Source organism: Podarcis muralis, chromosome 2 (assembly GCF_964188315.1).
Source record: "Podarcis muralis chromosome 2, rPodMur119.hap1.1, whole genome shotgun sequence".
Classification (NCBI taxonomy): Eukaryota; Metazoa; Chordata; class Lepidosauria; order Squamata; family Lacertidae; genus Podarcis; species Podarcis muralis.
In genome coordinates, this window is record NC_135656.1 from 36,904,566 (window position 1) to 36,923,157 (window position 18,592).

Here is an 18,592-nt window from a genome sequence, read left to right on the forward strand (position 1 = left end):
AGTTTTCCTTCTTCTAGATAACATGGGCTACTTTCCCATGTTGTCAAGCTGCATCTGCCCCTCACTTCCCTCTATAGCATGTGTAGAAACCACCTTCTTGACCACTGGACCCAGTACTGATCTTGGCCACTCAATCTGCCAGCGCCTGTCTTTGAATGCAGGGGAAGTCCCTAACTCAACGAGGGTTTCAGACCCATGGCTACCCTCACCTGGTTTAGCTGGCCATTTGAAGCTGTTTCTGGGGTGTGGCTGCTTTCGAATGCTGACAGCTACTAGGAGCCACAGGTGAGAGCTGCATGTCAGGTGCAGCATCACCATCACAAGAAATAGGATGGGTCCTGGAAACAAACATCTCAGATGTCAAAGACCAAGCTGTGTAGTGAACATGCTAGCCACACCTCTGTGGGGAGGGAATTGCAGAACATAGGAGCTGCTGCAAAGAATGCCCTATCTTGGACCACCATCACCCCTAACACCTGGATGCATCTGTAGGGAAGGAGGTGGTCTTTTGGACATTTGGGGCGTAAGCCATTTATGGCTTTAAACACTACCATGAACTCTTTCAGTTGAGCCCAGAAATGAACTGATAGCAAAATGCAGCTGTTATATGAATTATAAAAGGAACCGCTCCCCTGTAACTTGGCCACTGTGTTTTGGACCAGTTCCTAGTCATCATCAGGGGTAAGTTTTGGACTAGCTGAAGTTTCCTAGTCACCATAAAGCACAATGCAATAGTTCACTTTGGAAGTTGCCTAAGCATGGAGTACCATAGCCAAGTCATCTCTGTCCAAAAGGAGCCAAAGCTGTTGAACCAGCCATAGCTGGAAACAGGCACTCCCTTCCAGACTTGCATTTTCTCACCCCTGCTTTAATCAGTAGGCTTTGATGCATCAGAGGTTCCTCTCCTTCCCGCAGCCAGCTACTTTCTCTGCCTCTGGGTCCAGAGAGAAAGGCCATTCGTGCAAACAGGCCTTCTGCTCACTTGGCCTGCTCCTCTGGGCTGGAGGGATTGAGCTGGTGGGAACGGCAAGAAGAGCAGCAGCAGCAGCAGAGACAGGCAGCTCTGGTGCTCCGTAGGAGACCCTCTGTGGAGTAGGCTTTGGCAGGTCCCCAACCATGGCAAACCCTGGCATGCTTCAGTTAGCACATGCAGAGCTTTTTTCAGCCGGAACTCACCAGAACTCAGTTCCAGCAGCTCTCAGGTGGGCACCATTGCCATTATAAGAGAACAAGGGAGGTGTTCGTGGCGAGTTTGGCACTTCTTTTTCTAAAAAAATAGCACCGAGCACATCTATATGGATGTACATTTACATAATAACCACAAAAATGTGTAAATTAAAGGACAGAACTAGCTAAAAAAAACATGATTAAGTCTTCAGCCACGGTGTGCAGATATGATTACCTTTATACCTGCAATCTCTTTAAGTATGCGGAGTGCTTTGCAAGTTCAGCTCATTTGTTTGTTCCACCATCTCTGAGATAGTCTTTAATATTTCTCTTTCTACAAGAGGGGAACTAAGGCAGAATTAATGCAGCTTGTCTCTTCCTATCCTGTTCTCATTCTGAGCACTTTTATATATCCAAATTTTGTATACTGTAGTATATAATCTTGAGATTGGAAAGAAATTGCTTGTAGCATTCAGTCTGATAATAAAACACAAAAACAACATGATCTGAGAACATTACACTCTGTCTGTAGTAGTGAAGCCTATGGCACTGATTGGCTGAACTGGTGTGATGATACAGAATGTTCAAGAGTATTCTAATTCATCAGTAAACTTAGCTGTTAGACTGTTTGAATGTAGATTATCTGGAAGGAATTAAAGTGCTGTGCTAAGGCAACCAGCAACCATTTCATCAGCATGTTTCAGCTTGTTCAAAAGGAACAACCCCCCCCCCCCTCTCACACTGTCCCAAGGATTCCCCCCCCCCCAAAAAAAACTAATTTTGTTCAGGGCTTCTGTTGATGAGACTCATTAGATGACTCCCACCCTCTGAAAGAAAGATGGTTTTGGCTGGAATTAAAACTTTGCATGGGATCTAGCTTTTGGAAGAAGTTTGAAAAATGGGAAATGGGTACAAGTCGTAGAGATGCTAAGGGCTATGTAGCAGAAAAGGCTATGGACAGAGAAAAAGGAAGCTGGGGGAAGTGTAGGTTTAGGAGGTTTGTGGAAAAGAACCATATTCTTTATTAATGTGAACTAAGCAGCCGGGTTCTGTTATGTTTTTAATATTGTATTTTTAAATTGCTGCAACCGGTACTAAGACCTTATGGTGAAGTGTGGGTGAGAATAATATAGACATTCAGGCCTCATTTATGGGATAACTTAGGGTATATCATGATGTTGCAGACTGAAATGTTTTACATATTTTGTCCTACCAGAAATAAATTTAAAAAAATGGATCTGTTAAAAACGGATTTCAAAAAATGGGATATGAAGTGCAATGTCTTTTCAGATCACCCAGAATGTTGAAATTTGCTGCACACATAGCTAAAGACAGTCAGAGCTAGAAAGCCTGACAATGGGAAGTTTTTGCACCTAACAGCCAAAACCTGGAACATGAAGCTAGTTTATCTGAGTATGCTGAGCCACATGTGGGACAAGCTGCTATAGTGTGGGCTCTCTGTTGCCTCTTCAGGCTTTGCTCGGGTGGTCAGAAGAGGCCAATTTACTGTTATGATTCTGATATAAAAGGCATTTGGGCCCCACTGTCTTGACTCAACAGAGGCATTGAAAATAATTTGTTACCTCCCTATGATTTAGCAGCATGAAACTTGTTTGATGGCTAGTCCAAAGAACACTGAATATGGGACGTATCTCTTCCCCTCCACCCCCAGAAGGCTGCAACTGGACCTGCTTCTACAGGTGGCTTGGTACCCAAGTAGTTCAAGATTTCCAGAGATTTAGATGTGTTCTCCTTTAGCAGAAAAAAACAACAAAGAGACTTGTGGTGCCTTAAAAACTAACCAATTTATTATGGAACAAGCTTTCATGAACTAGTGTATTTAACAGTGGCAATTCACAAGTCCCTAATTACCACTGCCTGTACTTTACCTCAGTTCATTTCCCCTTGACCACACTTTTTAAAATCCTCCACCCAAACATATGTATATACATACCTGCAACTCAGGAGAACACTTCATTCATCCAAAGTTGACTGTAGTCCAGAAGCCCTTATGCCTTGATAATTTGTTAAACCTTAGATGCCATAATTTGTTAAACCCTAGTGGCACTCTGATCCAAAAGGGGGCGTTTTGCACACCTCTCCTTCAAAGGGGGACAGGAAGTGTACTCCAGATACATTAAACACTTCCAAACTGCCCCTAAAGTTGACAACTTTTCATAGGAACACTAGAAGCCATCCTGGATGATGCTAATACAGCTCATCGTTCCTATTTGAGACAAATACTGCCTTAATTGTATAGAGGGAAGTTCACAAGTGGCGTTTGATAGCAAGCAGTATCTATCTATCACCAGCTAAGAAAAAGCCCATTTCTAACTGCTGGCACTTTTAGACTTACAGGCAATAGGCACCATCATATACTTCTCAAATACATTAGACACCAATTTATGCTAGTGATTCACACCATCCTGTGGCAGTGGATTGTCTACTATGTGTTGCAATAAGCATTCTACCTTAGTTTTCTTTTCATTTTTTGACCATTAATTTAATGGATGTTGAAATTCTGAAGGGGCATGTTGTTTTTCTTCTCAGTAAACAACTTATCTTACTATTAGCCCACTTCATGAAACCTAATAACCACACATTAGCTACTTAAAAAAATACTTTAGTGCTCTGTAGTTTCCACTCATGTGGTGAAACCCAAGACTGCACTGCTTCCTGTTTCTCTGTGCTGCACTAGACTCCACAGATAATCAGAGACCACAGACCACTTCTCCATGTTGGGGGGAAAAGCTCGCCAACCTTTAGCAGTCACTGGAAAGCACCTTCAGGCCCCACTTAAATGAGATGCTCAGAATGTGTGAAATACCTGTACAGGATTCTGTGTAGATCAGTCACATTTAAAGGGTTCTGAAGCTCCGATCTTAGCAGCATTTACATGCAAACACAGATTCCCATAAATTACATATACTTATTTAAATATGCATATACTTTTGGCAGGATTCACGTAAAAAACCCCATCAGCAGAAGCCCTGAAACTCAATTTGAAACACTGGAGATCTGCATTTTTCTCTGGTCTATGAGGGTGAGTGGGAACATCTGCCTATAAATGTACTGATTTTCTGAAAACAATGCCATTTTTCCCCCATTGTCAGATATTATTTACATTTATTGATTCACTTATATCCTACCTTTCCTTCAAGGAACTAAAGGGTGGCTCCAAAAGAAGTTTCATTTGTGCAAAACGCTATCGCTTACTTGCTCTGTGATGCATTGTTCGCTGACTTGCAGAGGCTGTAAGAAAAGTCTTGCTTAATAATTATTTGGGGCCCCAGTTATTAGAAAGCCCACTCTTGTCCAAATAGATCTATGCCTCTCAAAGTGTAAACTGCCTTAAAATGCAAGCTTGTACATGTCTACTCAAAAGTAAGGTAAAGGTAAAGGAACTCTTGACTCTGGGGTTGCGACGCTCATCTTGCTTTATTGGCCGAGGGAGCCGGTGTACAACTTCCGGGTCATGTGGCCAGCATGACTATGCTGCTTCTGGCGAACCAGAGCAGCGTTTACCTTCCTGCCAGAGCAGTACCTATTTATCTACTTGCACTTTGACGTGCTTTCGAACTGCTGGGTTGGCAGGAGCAGGGACCAAGCAACGGGAGCTCACCCCGTCGCGGGGATTCGAACCACCGACCTTCTGATCGGCAGGTCCTAGGCTCTGTGGTTTAACCCACAGCACCACCCGCGTGCCTTCTACTCAAAAGTAATCCCCACTAAATTCAGTGGAACTTATTCCCAGTTAACTATGTAAAGGATTGTGGTCTCAGTGCATCACAATCAAGGCTATTCCCTCTTACAGAAAGTTACTATTTGAAACCATTAGAGGCAGGCAAATTTGATAAAGATTAAAATAGGGATTAGGGGAATAAGGCTCTTAAAAGAATTGTAATATTAAGAGAAGAAAAATAAAGGTGGTATTAGTTTACCATAAATGAATGCTCAGAAACACTGTCTTGTGACTGTGATTATAGTCTCTCTGCTCACTACTTTTCAATTCTACATGTGAATGTCTTTGTTCTCAAGAGGTCCAATAATACTGAGGCAAACGGAAGGGTGGCTCAGAAGCATGACAAAATTGGGTTTGTTTGCAGAGGGTATACAGTGGTACCTCGGTTTACAAACTTAATCCATTCCGGAAGTCAGTTCTTAAACCGAAACCATTCTTAAACTTTCCCTAATGGCGCTTTCCCTAATGAGGCGTTCTCCCTAATGAGGCCTCCTGCCGCCAGTGCCCTTCCACCATCCGGATTCCGTTCGTACACTGAGGTAAAGTTCGCAAACCGGGACACTACTTCCGGTTTTGCAGAGTTCGTAAACGGAATCGTTCATAAACAGGACTGTTCTTAAACTGAGGTATCACTGTACTCTGAATTCTGCCTCTTATTTCATCACAACTGCAGGAGTGTTCTAGAATTTGTTCCACGGTATTGTAAAAGACAAAAACAGGCATGTAGCATTTTAACAAAAATACAATAACTGTTTCATATAAAATGCATTCCTATATTACGTCAGAAAGATTAAGAGGACAGCTATCAGATACAAATGGCAAGAGTAGGCAATTGCAAGCCACAAGTCCACAATCTGTAACTGGAATATAGCATGTAAATTAAAGTATACATATATGGAGGGTGAAATTTTAATCACTTCAGATATTTGCAGGTTGCACATGTATGAATGTGGAAAGCCTTGAAAATGCCCTCAACAACAACAACAAAAACCCCTGTGATCAAAGCTAGAATTAACAGTCATCTTTGTACACAAGAAAAATACACGGTCATCTTAACAGCCAAGAAAAACTGCAGTTTATTAAGTTTCAAAGAATCTTCGTACTCTTGAAAGCAACTTCTGGTGCATGTTTTTAACAATCACATTCTATGAGGAGAAATAACATTAAAAGCCACAAACTTTTTTTTTTTTATCTTTTCATCTCAGAGTTACAGACATCTTGAATTCAAAATGAAAGAAGGCCAAAAAAAAAAAAAAAAAAGTTCAACAGGATGTATTTGCTTTTTTTCTTATGTCCATCCCCAATTTTAAATGATCAGGAGTTCTTTTTCTACAACTCATTACTAAGCTTCAGCATGGAAAATTGTATTGACTATTTCAATCCGCACATAGGCACATATGTATTATATATATATAAATATAATGTGTGTGTGTCTGTGTGTCTGTGTGTGTATTAAGGGAGAGAGATATATATACACAATACATATGTAGAGTGCGTGTAATGACAATGAGATGCAAGCACTCTGAGAAAAGGGTATTCAGCTAAATACACTACGAAAACTTGAGAAAACACAAGTCTGGAACCCAATCTGTGCATAGTTCATGATCCTCTAGAAAACCAGCTTTTGTTGATTTGCAATCTTGCAGGACCCTTTTTAATTGGACAAAACCATTAAAAAGCTAATCTTTAACAAAACAAAAAATGTAATGCACAAGTTTCCTGATCCAAGCAGGCAGGGAGCACAATGTTCATATAATTTTTAAAAACATACTCAAAGGGTATGTTATTCCATTGTCTTTCTTCCTTTCAAAACAATCAAAAACATTGATCATTTTTAAACATAAAGCAATTTTTAATATATAAAGCACTCTTCAAACATCTATTTCTTTTGAGTCCATTATTTGGTAAATATGTAACTGCTACACATTAGATTAGGTATTTTTCTTCTTCTCTTACTGTCTTTTTATTTTTATTTTTTTCATTTTGTTTTTTAATAATATCTTCAGTGCTAGGAGTTGGGTTTAAAAAATACATGAAATGGTGTGGAGTTGCTCCTCGGGAAACCCGGCTTTCCTGAGACATCTTCCACCATGTGCAAGATAGTGATCACAATATTTTTCGCCACTCTTGACGAAGAGGAGGAAAAAACAACAAAGGAGTACACAGCAATGGCCAAAGAAAAGGATAAACAACAACAACAACAATAACAACAACAAACACTGTTCAATCCCAGAGCTCTGAAGTAGCATATCTTCATTCTGAAAATAGGTTTCTTTATGATGGAAGTCTATTTTTTTTTCTTTTTTTTCAATTCCTTTTTTATTTTAAAGTTTGAAGGAGGAAAAAAAAAGGTCTGTAAACAGGTGGGAGCCGAAACCGTAGGCTCCTCCAAAAGCAGTCAAAACCTATGTCCAAGTGCTTGTTTCCGTTCCGGCTTGCAGGGAACCATCCACTCTTTACAAGTATTTATGGCCACAGTTCAACAAGTTTTTTTTTTCTTTTTTCCTTTTTTAAAACTTTATATTCCGAATGGGGGGGAAAATGGTGCAATACTCCGGTATTTATTTCCTTGCATTAGTCCACAATAAAAAGCTGCTAAAGGTAGATATACATATTATTCTCCAGAGATACACACTGTAAGTTTTTTAAAATGCAGTAAGAGTCCTTGAGTAAACATTTACACGTGAATTGTCGCCAGCCCCTCCTATCAGTTTTTTTTTTCAATTTTCTTTTTTAAAAACAAGTAGGATTAGCTACAAGAAGGGCTGTGGACACTCAGTGCAAAGTTAGAAGCTAATAACAATTAAACGTTTGACCAAATAGCAAATCAAAAGCATATACTGAGAAGTGGGGAAGGGGAAAGAAAGGAAAAAAGTCACACAATTTGTTCAGTTGTACAACTGGCGCGCACACACGTCCATACGCTCACACATCTATCCATCTTTTTCCCCAATGCATACGTATAAGAAAGAACTTAACAAAAATATTCCTAGAGCCTGTTCTTTTGTTTTCTGGTGCCGACCTGGAAGTGTAATAATAGAAAGTGTTCACATTTTGTTATTGGCCTGCTGGATTCAAGTATAGTTGCATGTTTGATATGTTTTTTTAAAAAACCTTCTTCTTTTTTACTATTTTTTGGGGGGAGTTTAAAAAACAAAACAATGACACAAAAAAGTAATGAAACAAGTGTAATGTGCATAGGCAAGACCCGTGGGAGTAGTGGACATGGATATTCCACCCCACCTCTCAATCCAAGTCGTACAGCTGAGGGGCATAGGATTTGTTCCCCCCTATGCTGCTGACTGCTGACGGGCTGGTCGGATGCCATCCCCTACTGATTACTGGATCCGCCTCTGGTAATGTGCATAATTATCACAGGCTCATTTTAAATAGGCTTTCTCACAACCCTCCCCCCTTCATCCCTCCCCGACTCCCACAGTTGATAAAATAACCCTTTCCAGCCCAAATTCTGAAAAGTGCCCTTCATGATAGAACTAGTCTAAGCAGCTTTTATACGTATTTAAAAACACCATACAAACATAAAAACAAAATTAAAAAGCCATTGGAAAAAAACCCACATAAAACCTATCATTAGCACGTGACACTGACCAAAGGGAGCCCATACTGTTGCACTAACAGTTCACAAGGACTTCGGCAGAGTTTCATAGTCGATATTGGACAGAGGTACTAAAAAAAAGGGCTGCCAGTCTGATCTATTAAAGCTGGATTCTTCGCGATGCCCTGGACTGGAAAGGGTTACCATTATTTTCCTTTAGTGCTGATGATTGTTACTTCCATTTTGTTTCTCTGGTGTCCTAGATGGACTCCCCGCTGAGAAGGTCACCTGGGAGCAGAGTATTCAAAGGCGTTGGGCTTCCAATAACCCTGCCGTCATCGGAACTGGGTGGACCCCAAAGGCTGCTTGAGTACTGAGGGACCCCGCCCCAGAGCAGGTCACTGCTCCCTTTGCCACCTAGGCAGGGGGTATTCCAGTGGCCTGCATCGTTGCGCACCATGCCGTGTGAGCTGCTTGTGGAGCCCAAACGTGTCTGAGTGGTTCCAGTGTTGGACTGCCAACTGGAGGTGGGGGGCAGTGGCTGGCCTTGTGCTAAGAAACGGTTCACTTCCTCTTCTCCAGCGAACTCGGCCAAGATGGTAGTGTTCCCCAAAACGCACCTGAAAACAGAGAAAGACACAGAGATGCTCAAAGGTAAACCACACTCTTACCTGGGCTCAGAGAGGGGGATTTGTCTCAGGCTACTTTCATATTCTGTTATGAAACCCAATGCTATGAAAATCTAACAAATCAATCCTTATTATTTCTGTTTTAATGTATGATTATCTATATTCTGCAATCATCACTCAGTGGACGGAATGCTAGATGTACGTATGAAAAAGCAGGGCTTGAAGCTCACTGCACCAAGAAAATCTATGGATGCACGTAGCATATAAAGCGCACACACATTTATTTTGCATACTTTATTTTGTTTTGAATATATAGACTTCTGTAGAGTTCAGAATATATATTTCAGATGATAGACAACCTTTCCACAACCCATTTCTTTGGACCAGAATTCCAGATGCTTTGGACGACAACTTGTATAAGCCCTAGGCAGAGCAGCCATGCAGGCTGGGGCTGACAGGTACTGTGGTCCAAAACATCTGGAAGGTGATGCTGGATAGCAGGCTGTCTCCTCAAAGACAGAAGTGGCTATTATTTTTCAATCCATGGCCTTTGGTTAAGGCTTGTGGTTGCTTGTTCAAATACCAAAATCATGGGTTTATTCTAGATCCTCATAATTATATTCCACATGTATGCAAGTGTGTGTCCATCCACTTTTCTCCTCCTGAGCTGCTTTGGTAGTGTGGTTGACAAGAGGTACCATGCAAAAGCTGAGAGGGAGGGAAAGGCATTAGGCTGTGTTTGGGAAACAAATATTTCACCTGGAAGAGACCCTCCTCATGTGCCTTCTTCCCCTAGGAAATGTACTGGGCAAGAGTACTGCTTTCAATTGCATGCCTCTGTGGCCTCAGAAATCATTTTTCCAGTCCCTATCTTCACACACAGGAAGCCAAGGGGTGGAGACTACCATTCTTCTTCTTAATTAACTCTAATCACTACTTCTGGCCTTACATAATGAAATGCTGCAAAAGTACTCCATATCCAAAGCTGAGACTGATCTACCATGTCTCTAGGTTTCCTCCTCACCAACCCACATTTAAGAATGCAGTGTGGGTTACTGCAAACATTAAAATGTTAAACTTATTTTTATTGATTTTTAATTCAGTGCAGGATAAAAGCTGCAGAAGCTTCGGGACTGCTGGTGAATGGAATTGGGAGTCCTAAGTAAGAGCAAATCTACCTCTTTTGGAATTTGCCAGTTTTTATAGGCATATCCTGTATCATGACTTTTCACTTAATGCCCTGCTCATGTAAATCTCACAGCTTAATTTTCATTATTCAGTTCTTCTGCTTCTGCTCTTACAGACACACCAAACTAAGACACAGAGGTCACATATGAACCACAGCAAATACTGAATAGATTGCATACATATGCAGAGATTTCTGGGCCTTCGCTGCTTCTTCCTTGGAACTGTATCGAACCACAGCATTCCCTTGAGTCAGGTTCAGATGGAATGTAATAAGAGGACCGTGCTGCAAGCATAGAGTACGCAGTGTAGAGCCATCAATCTAATTGGAAAAGGAGCACAAATGAGATTGATTTAGAGGCGTCATGAGCAACTGCAGCACATTGGTTTTATCTAGCCTTTCTCCAAAACTTAACTGCACTCACTTACATTCTCTCTGGAGATCCAGTACAACAAGAGAACTCACACCCACTTCTTTCTCTTTCTGCCTGCTCCCCGATATCAGCATAGCTACACTCAAGCTGTTTCTGTAAAGCCTCTGTGCCAAGTATTTTGAGGTCATGTTCATTAAATCTGAAAGCTTTAATTGGTAGGATTGCTTAATTACCCCATTAACCCAAAGAGAAATAAGACTTTAATCAGACTTGTCTTAACGTAAAGCATTTGATCTGGTTGCTAATGCTATGCATCTTCTGAGTCAGGGAACTTGTTTAAGATTATTTCCCAGAGTGAATTATTTCCCGGAGTGGTCGATGTGGTGCCGCCCTTCTGACACCAGCTCTGCTGCCACTTACCAGGATGGGGGGGCAGTGGCCAGGTCTGGGCTGCACAGGCACACCAGTGGGAACATTGGAATGGCTCCACTGATGCACCTGCACAGCTCTGTCCTACTCTGCACTGTCCAGGTAAGGAGCAGTGATGCTGGTGTTGGGAGGGTGACACGGCCCATCCACATCTAAAGATGGCTAAGATTTTTTTCCAGTTAGGGCAGACTCACTATACTAAGACTACAGTTTCTCCTGCAACTGAAGAGGAAAGTTGTGTATCTCCTGCATGGGCAGGTGGCTGAGCTGAACCCCATTTCTGGTGGCCATGCATTTCCATATGGGACCGAGTGGTGACTTTCTTCAGTAATTACATGGAAAAGTGGATGTGTGAGTTTCTCATACAGAGTCACAGAGTTGTAGAGTTGGAAGGGATCCCAAAGATCATCCCCTGCAATGCAGGAATCTCAACACACAGTTCCCCATCCAATCTGAAACCATACCAGACCTTGTTTAAGTTTGCAAATGTTTTATAGCTGCACCACTAGGAGGTCAGATAGCTGCTCTTACTGCTTCCATAGACCACCTAAAGCCATCAGGGGAAATAGTACACTTTCTGTAACGTATACCAATAGCCATGCTACTGAAAGACAACCTTGTATATTTCTGGGTATCAAATCATTTGATGTCCCCACTATTTTTAAGATCGCATTTCTGCATTACCTGATGGCCCTGTTTTACATTTGACAATGAAACCTGCAAAAGCAGGAGGAAGAACTCTGTATTTTCAAGGCAGCTTGTGTTCATTGCTCATACCTACTTCATGCGATATACTTTGCAAGGATTCAACCAAAAAATGAATTGGTTAGGATAGGGTGGGCAAAAGGATCTGAGTGATCTGCAGTAATTACTAAGGAATTCTGACTCCCTTTGGTTGAACCATAGCAACCACCTTTCCTTTCAGATTGGGCTGCTGAAATGAAGAAAATTTGGGAAGAAACTAGGATTGGATTTTGGTGAGAAAGCACTGTGTGCTACTATTGAAAACTAGTATCTGGGCTCAGATCCCACAAACTTGGAAGTTTGCTCACTTCTGGGTAAGGAGATTCTATTTTAAATTTAGCAAACTTTGCAGCCCTATATAAAAACACTGGGCTCTCAAGAATGAGGATTTGCATTTGGTTCTAGGTGTGAACTAATCCTAAAACGTACAGGACCCTGAGTGCTTAGGACAGGATGCACCAATGGCTGTGCTAATGCAGTGTCATAAACACTGACAATTATACAGCACGAGGATTTAGAAGCAGGATGCCAAATTTTATCTCCCTGATATCTCAAATAGCCCATAGCTATTTTCTGAATTAATCAGGGAACTTTGCTTACCTGGGGTGTGAGGTTACGGAGGACCAGCCAGCTACTTGTTCTTCCTGAGCTGTCAGTACTCCATGCTGAGCCTATACCACAAAGAAAGGAAAGATTATGGAGAGCCCAACCCAACTTACTGAATGAAGGCTATACAACATGCAGGACACAAACATGAGGAATACAACTGCTATACGGATTCCTAATAAGGAGGTGACTTATCAAATGCCCACTAACCTCTTTTTTCTTGGTAGTGGCCCTGAGACAGTACTGTAAATACCTATACCACCATCATGCATCAGATAACGTGGACTCTAGTCCATAAAAGCTAATGCAATAATAGCCTTTGAGGTGCCACAAGAATCTTTGCTGTTTTTTTGCTGCAGGTTACCCCCCTGGAAACTGCAGAACTGATGTCTCTCTAAAGTCAGTGATGCTATGTTTCAGTAACTATGAGGTGAGCTTAATGGCATGATAAGCAACCTGTGGCCTTTTCTGTTGTTATCCTTTGACACTGTTATCTGTCAAGTTTTGTTTTACAAAATGGCCAGATCATGATTTTAAAGATTGTGTTTAAAGACAATAGTTTCAAATGCTCAGAAGGCAATTTCAAAAGGATATTGCTGCTTCCACACCTCCTGATTTTCAGATATGCCGAGTTAAGGCCCCAGGAGTCCAGCTTATCATATTTGAATAGGTGATGTGACAGGGTACTTGCATAGAGCAGAATGCCATGTAAGGCACGGGATGAATGAAACAGATTAAGAACGTATCTTCCAGCTGTGATCCAGACATCTAGCACCCATTATATGTACACTAAAGCAAGCAATTCAACTCTAGATTTCCAGTTCATTATTTCCTCTATACCAGGGGTCTGCAACCCGCGGCTCCGGAGCCGCATGTGGCTCTTTTACATCTTGGCCGTGGCTCCGGGGCGGATACTAGCGAGGGGAGGAGGCGCATTGTGCGCCCCGACACTCCTCACTGTGGCGGGTGCTGTACTGGCTGTGACGTCGCATGGGGGCAGTGCGTGCATTAGTCACGCACCGTCCCGACGTCACCTTCCCGCCCACTGTCAGATCGCGGCTCCGGAGATATATTTGTTTTAAATGTCGCAATGGTTTTGCGGCTCCCAGTTGTTGTTTTTTCTTCGGAAACGGGTCCAAGTGGCTCTTTTTGTCTTAAAGGTTGCAGACCCCTGCTCTATACTAAGGCAGTGTTAATTGCTGAACCTGCACTGCTTCGACATTTAAATGGCAGCATTTTAAAAAGGCACATGACTTCCAAAGTCAGGTGGGTTACTGCACTGAAGCTGAAATTTGAATCCTTGTTATTTGGCCACCAGGTGGAGCTCATAAAAAGCTAATAATGTGTGTTTTTCAAAGGGTTGATGGGAGCATTTCATTTCCACACTTACTGGTAAAACAATAAATATTGTGACACGTGAAGAAATCCATCTGAAACAGTGTATGGTGTGTGAAACAGAAGTAGCCAAATAAATGGATCATAAAGTAAGGACAGGGAGAAATCTTTTTATGGATTTTGCATCTTATGGGAAGCTATGTATGCCTTAGTTACACATCTTCCCTTCATTCAGAATTAACTTGCACAGTTTTGCAAATAATTGGCATTGCTTTCCAGAGGATTCTGCCTGGCGCTGCACTAAGGGCCCACACTTAGCAGGAACATTTGGGTGTGATGGTATCAGCTGAAGAATTTTCATTAGCAGTTTTTTTAAAAAGCAAATCTAGTAAAGCCATCATAAGAAAAGACTGCTGGATCAGGCCAAGGGCCCATCTAGTCCAGCATCCTGTTCTCACAGTGCCCAAGCAGATGCCTGTGGAAACTGGCAAGCAGGACTTGAGTGTAAGATCCCTCGCCACTCAGCAAGTATCCAGGACTTCTGTCCCCTTTCCACTCCACTTCCTTCCTAGCTGATTGCTCATCCCAATCATGGCTTGCCTGAATCTTTGAAATCTCCGAATATAGCTGTTTTGTGCTATAGCAAGCTGTGCCACTTGTGCTGATCCTCCAACTAATTTTGCACTAGCATCAGTTATCATGGAGATCAACATGGTTCCCATTAGGACTGTGCAGAACAACCAGTAGGAAAACAGTGGCAAAATAGGTGCAATCATTCTTCAAAATGTTGATCTCATTTCTGCTTTTCCATGAATTCTAGAAGCTTAAGATAGTTATGTCCCATTTGCAGCACAAACAACCTAAGTCATTCTTGCCTTTAACTGTATAGCCCTTGCTTACATTACAGTCTGAGGTTTCAACAAGACTCTCTTGTAGCCTGTTTTTGCCTTATGGGGTAACATGCCTCGTTTTACAAAATTCTGCTTAGCATATGCAGTACAATTGTGCATTATTTTCTCTACAAAAATATGGGGGAGCAGAGAGAGAAAGCTGGATCAATACCACTTTCAGTAACTTGCAGTGATTTGGTAAATAGGTATGAACTTATATACCAAATGATATAATCATGGACACCAACAGCAAACTCATTCTCTGAGTGTGGATCTTATCATTCATGCAGAAGAGAGAGGGGTTTGCAGGCTTGGAGGAACCTCAGCCGAGCTTATTCCCCAGTAAGTCTTCAATGGCTTTTATCCTGAATTACTGAAAGCACAACTGCTAATAGCACATAGAAATGCACCTGCCACAGAGGAAATTACTGAGAAAAGTACTTTCTGGGGAGAACTGTCACGTCTGACTGGTTGCACGAATTTTCCATCTCAGGAATAATCCAGCAAATGAGTGCATTCCACTCACCCTTTGAGGCCTACAGATTTGCTACATTAAAAAATCTGAACACAGAGAGGGGATAAGAACAAAAAAGTTGTTGCGTTTCCCCCTCCCCCCAAAAAAAACAAAACCCAAGGAAAGGAAAAAAGACAGGAGTCAGGAATACCAGAGGAGTAAGAGCTGGTCCAACCCAGTTGGCTGGCACCCCAAGTAGATGATGGCTTGGTGTTTGTTAAGCCTGGAGGTGGTCTTGTAGGAGCAGTAGTGTTTCTGGGCACCTTCCACAGTTCATGGGACAGAGAGGCTTGTGTGTGAGAAATTGGGCCAGAGGACCACGTTGATTTGATGTCTGACAGTTTACCTGCAACAGAGAAATGCAATTCATGTATTTGTTAGAATGTAGTATAGGGACACTGAGTGATCCCCAGGGTTCTGTTCTCTTTACACCAGCATAATAAGCACTATAGCAAACATTGATAATAACTGGCAGAGCTTCTCTTGCTAATATATCTGCATAATTAATCCACAGCCTTTAAACATTTGTTCCTCCTGGTTTGGAGAAAAGTCCCATTAGCGAATGCTTCCAGAGTCCAAACTGTAAGATCTGAAATTAATCTGACTTCTGAATAAAACAAGTTACTTACAGGTTTTAAATCACTAAGCACATAACATCAGTCTTTTTTTCGTCTTCTTGAACTGGAGGAACTGTCATGTTTGTTTCTGGGTATGCTAGAGGTTATGGTGGATCAAGTCCCCTGCTAGTTCCAAAAGTGATCTGCTGACAAGCCCCATTGCCCCATCACCATATTTCATGCCTTCTCCTCTTCCTCCTCCTCCTTCTCTATCCACAGGAGGAAGAGAATTGTTGACATCTTAAGTTATTGCCCAGCAATTACCCTGGGTGCTCTCCAACTGTTTCTAGATAGCCTGAAAGCAGTAAGAGACCACATCAGGCTGTTTCTTGCTTAACAATATGTTAACTGTTTCCTCTCCTGTTATCTGTGGGGAAAGGATGATGGGAATGAAGGATGCAAGAGACAGGGAGATCTTGCTCCTTCTGCATCCTTTAGTCATAGTGTATTACTGAGTCTACACTATCATTGGCATTCTTGTACCTTGACAGCTGTTACTTTGGCTCTCAGAGGGGAGAGAGTTGACCTCTCAACTGCCATCCCAGAAATGAGAGAAGCACCTTTCTCTCCTTCTTTCTGAGGAGGGAGCAAAAGAGAGAAGGGAGTTCCTCATCTTGTTATCTCCTATATTAATCTGAAATGTTTCCACAAGGACCCCTCATGGCACAACATTTATTCCTACAATCACACATCCCTTTCTGATTCCTTTTAATCATCACTACCAGAAATGAATGGTATGTGTTCAACGAAAGCAAAGAAATGCACATTATTAAGCATCAATCATATAAATGATGTACTTAGAGGTCAGTAAGAAAAATGCAAGATAACTTCCCAGCCTTAAAATATTTTCACATGTATATAAAGAGAGGAAACTGGTTCACACATGCAGTACTAAACACATTTACCACGGAGTATGCCCTGTGCTGTGAGAGTGTAACTTAAACACACAGCCTTGTCCCAATGTGAACCTCAAACTTGTGTGGCCTTCCTTAAAAAAAAAGAAGAAAAAAGAACCAGGACCTAGTCCTTATATTGTGTACAAACTGTACAGCTGTGATGTGTGTGAATTCACCTGCAGTCAAGTTGGTTCTCCTTCTAGAAACAATTTTTTCAACAAGATGAACTCAAAGGATAAAAATGTTAAATGCTGCGAAAATGGTCTTACAAACCATATGAGTCTGATTTAAAAGTAATATTCAATGTTGAATCTTCATTTTTTTAAAAAAGAAAACATTTTCAAAACAGTTTTACCATTATGTCACTGGTTCTCACATGGTCAGTGCACAATTCACCAGAGACTTACGTTGTTAAGCAGTATATAAATGGTTGAAGTAGATAAATGATAAGTAAAAATAGTACTAGGAGAAAAGCTACATGAAGGAGCAGTGCATAAAAATTAAAATTAAGGGTAAGTAAACTTGTTTTATTTCCTTTTAAAGAATTGTTAACAGGTAATCTTTTAAAAATACACGCTTTACTGCTTAAACTAAAGAGCTGAAGATTTAAGATTGTAGCCACTGAGGCTGTCCTTTTAATGCAGGACTTCTGCCTGTGCAATGGGATTTCCTCTCCCTCTCTTGTCCCCATGCCTGTCATCTGCTCAGGAGGGTTGGGGGAACCCCCAGAACTGATTTGGGGACAGCGGCACATGGGAAGAAGATATTCCACTGCACAGACAAAAGCCCTTGAGCTGAAAGAAGAACTTGGTTGGATACAAGCCTTAATGGGTACACAAATATAAGAAACCAAAAGCATGGCTACCTGAGCACAGGTCTGCATGAATGTAAATGACATTGGTGAGCTGTAAAAAAAGTTTCCACAAGCCACCAAGATCATTTACATTCATGCAGACCTGTGCTCATGTAGCCGTTTTTGGTGTCTATTCTGTGTTGTTTGCCCCATATGGTTCCCAAAGCAAGCCCGTGGAGAGGGGAGATCTGAAATAGAGTATAAGATTCCAGCTGTACACCAGTTTCTCAGGACTTCAGGCAGTGTGGGCTTAGTAAAGAAAAACAGCTGAGCTTTCCCTATTACTTACAGATTTCAGCTTAAACTGCCCATTAAGAAATTCACAGTTACTGGAATTATCATTTGGACTATCTAGGCCTGCATCCAGCTGTGGTGGTAGGTTACATATTGTTTACATCAAGGGGGCCAAAGTACTGTAAGAAGACCATGTAACTCAAAAGCAGGAAAAATAAATGTTCAAAATATTTTTGAGGTTTTGGGCTACAGTAAAAAAACATCAGATCCATGGGCTGTCCAGTTGCTGGCTGAAAAGGAGTTCAGCATTCCTTTCCATTTTCAGCAGTGGGAAACCCAACACCCTCACAGTCTTCAGTCTGGAGACCAAAATAAAACAGTATCATGTCAACATATTAACATTTTGATCATGGCTCTCAAAAATTACCTATCTGCTAGATGTTAAGTGTCTTATTTTGGCCAATCAATTAAAATGCATAAATTTATAACTGCAACATTGCTGGCATTTTCATTCTAGTTAGGGTAGGCCTGGCAGTATCTGCAGGTTGAAGCCCCACGTCTCTGGGAGAAAATTAGGTGGCAGTGGCAAGGGTAACTTGAGAAAGTTTGCATATACAAAGTCCTCAGCACTGCTCAGGAAAAAAGTAAGCAGCAAGCACCTGTTCTCGCAGTAAAAGCATTGTGCCCCACCCCTTCTAGTGTGTGATATGCAATGTGGGGGTGCATGGCACAATGATTAAAAGCTGCACTGTGATTAAAAGCTGCACTGGCTGCTTCCTTCCTGGTTCATGGGCAATGTGAGATAAGGCACAAGTTACCCT

General features: G+C 41.6%; 1 protein-coding gene across 10 annotated transcripts in view; it reads right to left on the reverse strand.

Moving 5' to 3' along the window:
* Nucleotides 1–8,724: 8,724 nt before the first annotated feature.
* Nucleotides 8,725–18,592, reverse strand: part of TNRC6C (trinucleotide repeat containing adaptor 6C) — a 116,211-nt gene continuing 106,343 nt past the window's right edge. For all 10 annotated transcript variants that reach the window (XM_077924249.1, XM_077924248.1, XM_077924247.1 and 7 more), the window contains 4 exons: nt 15,323–15,517; nt 12,427–12,497; nt 10,462–10,601; nt 8,725–9,085 (listed from right to left, as the gene is read on the reverse strand). In XM_077924249.1, the coding sequence (XP_077780375.1) occupies nt 8,725–9,085; nt 10,462–10,601; nt 12,427–12,497; nt 15,323–15,517 (767 nt within the window). The remainder of the gene's footprint in view (nt 9,086–10,461; nt 10,602–12,426; nt 12,498–15,322; nt 15,518–18,592) is intronic.